Source organism: Zerene cesonia, unplaced genomic scaffold (genome assembly GCF_012273895.1).
Source record: "Zerene cesonia ecotype Mississippi unplaced genomic scaffold, Zerene_cesonia_1.1 Zces_u005, whole genome shotgun sequence".
Taxonomy (NCBI): domain Eukaryota; kingdom Metazoa; phylum Arthropoda; class Insecta; order Lepidoptera; family Pieridae; genus Zerene; species Zerene cesonia.
The window spans coordinates 2,035,984-2,036,536 of record NW_024045135.1 but is presented as its reverse complement, the minus strand read 5'-3'; the positions used below and the strand labels follow the sequence as shown (position 1 = coordinate 2,036,536).

General features: G+C 32.7%; 1 protein-coding gene across 1 annotated transcript in view; it reads left to right on the top strand.

The window, feature by feature from the left end:
* The first annotated feature begins 536 nt into the window (after positions 1-536).
* LOC119838784 (putative odorant receptor 19b) overlaps positions 537-553 on the top strand; it is a 638-nt gene continuing 621 nt past the window's right edge. Inside the window, exon 1 of the mRNA XM_038364886.1 lies at positions 537-545. Within this exon, the coding sequence (XP_038220814.1) occupies positions 537-545 (9 nt within the window). The remainder of the gene's footprint in view (positions 546-553) is intronic.

Genomic DNA, 553 nt, shown 5'->3' with positions numbered 1-553 from the left:
ATTACATAGAAAACGCACGGGCTTGATAATATCGGTTTACATATGAAATTTAATTTAACGGGATTTTTCGTACGAGTATAATTAATTTTTTAAATATAAAGATTGTGACGTTGCTGGAATTTACTTTTAAATTTGATGTTAAAGGTTGTATATTTGATATTTATTATATAGAACATCGTCAAATTATGGGAGAACAATTTTTGTTGCTTACCTGTTTTTTATATTATAAGAGTGGTGCCTCAGCACCCTGAACTTAAGCAGAATATTGGTAGTTTCGGCAAGAAGCAAACGTGAAAGAAATATGGACTTTTGGCCGAAAGAAGGCTTGTGTGCCTGTAGTGGAATTTTAAGTATTTTAGAGGCTATAGAAATAAAATATCAAAAAAGAAAAAATGGATGTGTAGAATAAACTTTATAGAATTGTCGTATCGTAACTGTCTGCTACCAGATTCCTCCGAAACAGCTGGACCGATGTTTATGTGATTGTGTGTCGGTAGGTCTGAGATTTGGTTAACATCTATTTTTCATACCCCAACATGATAAGGGTAAGAGT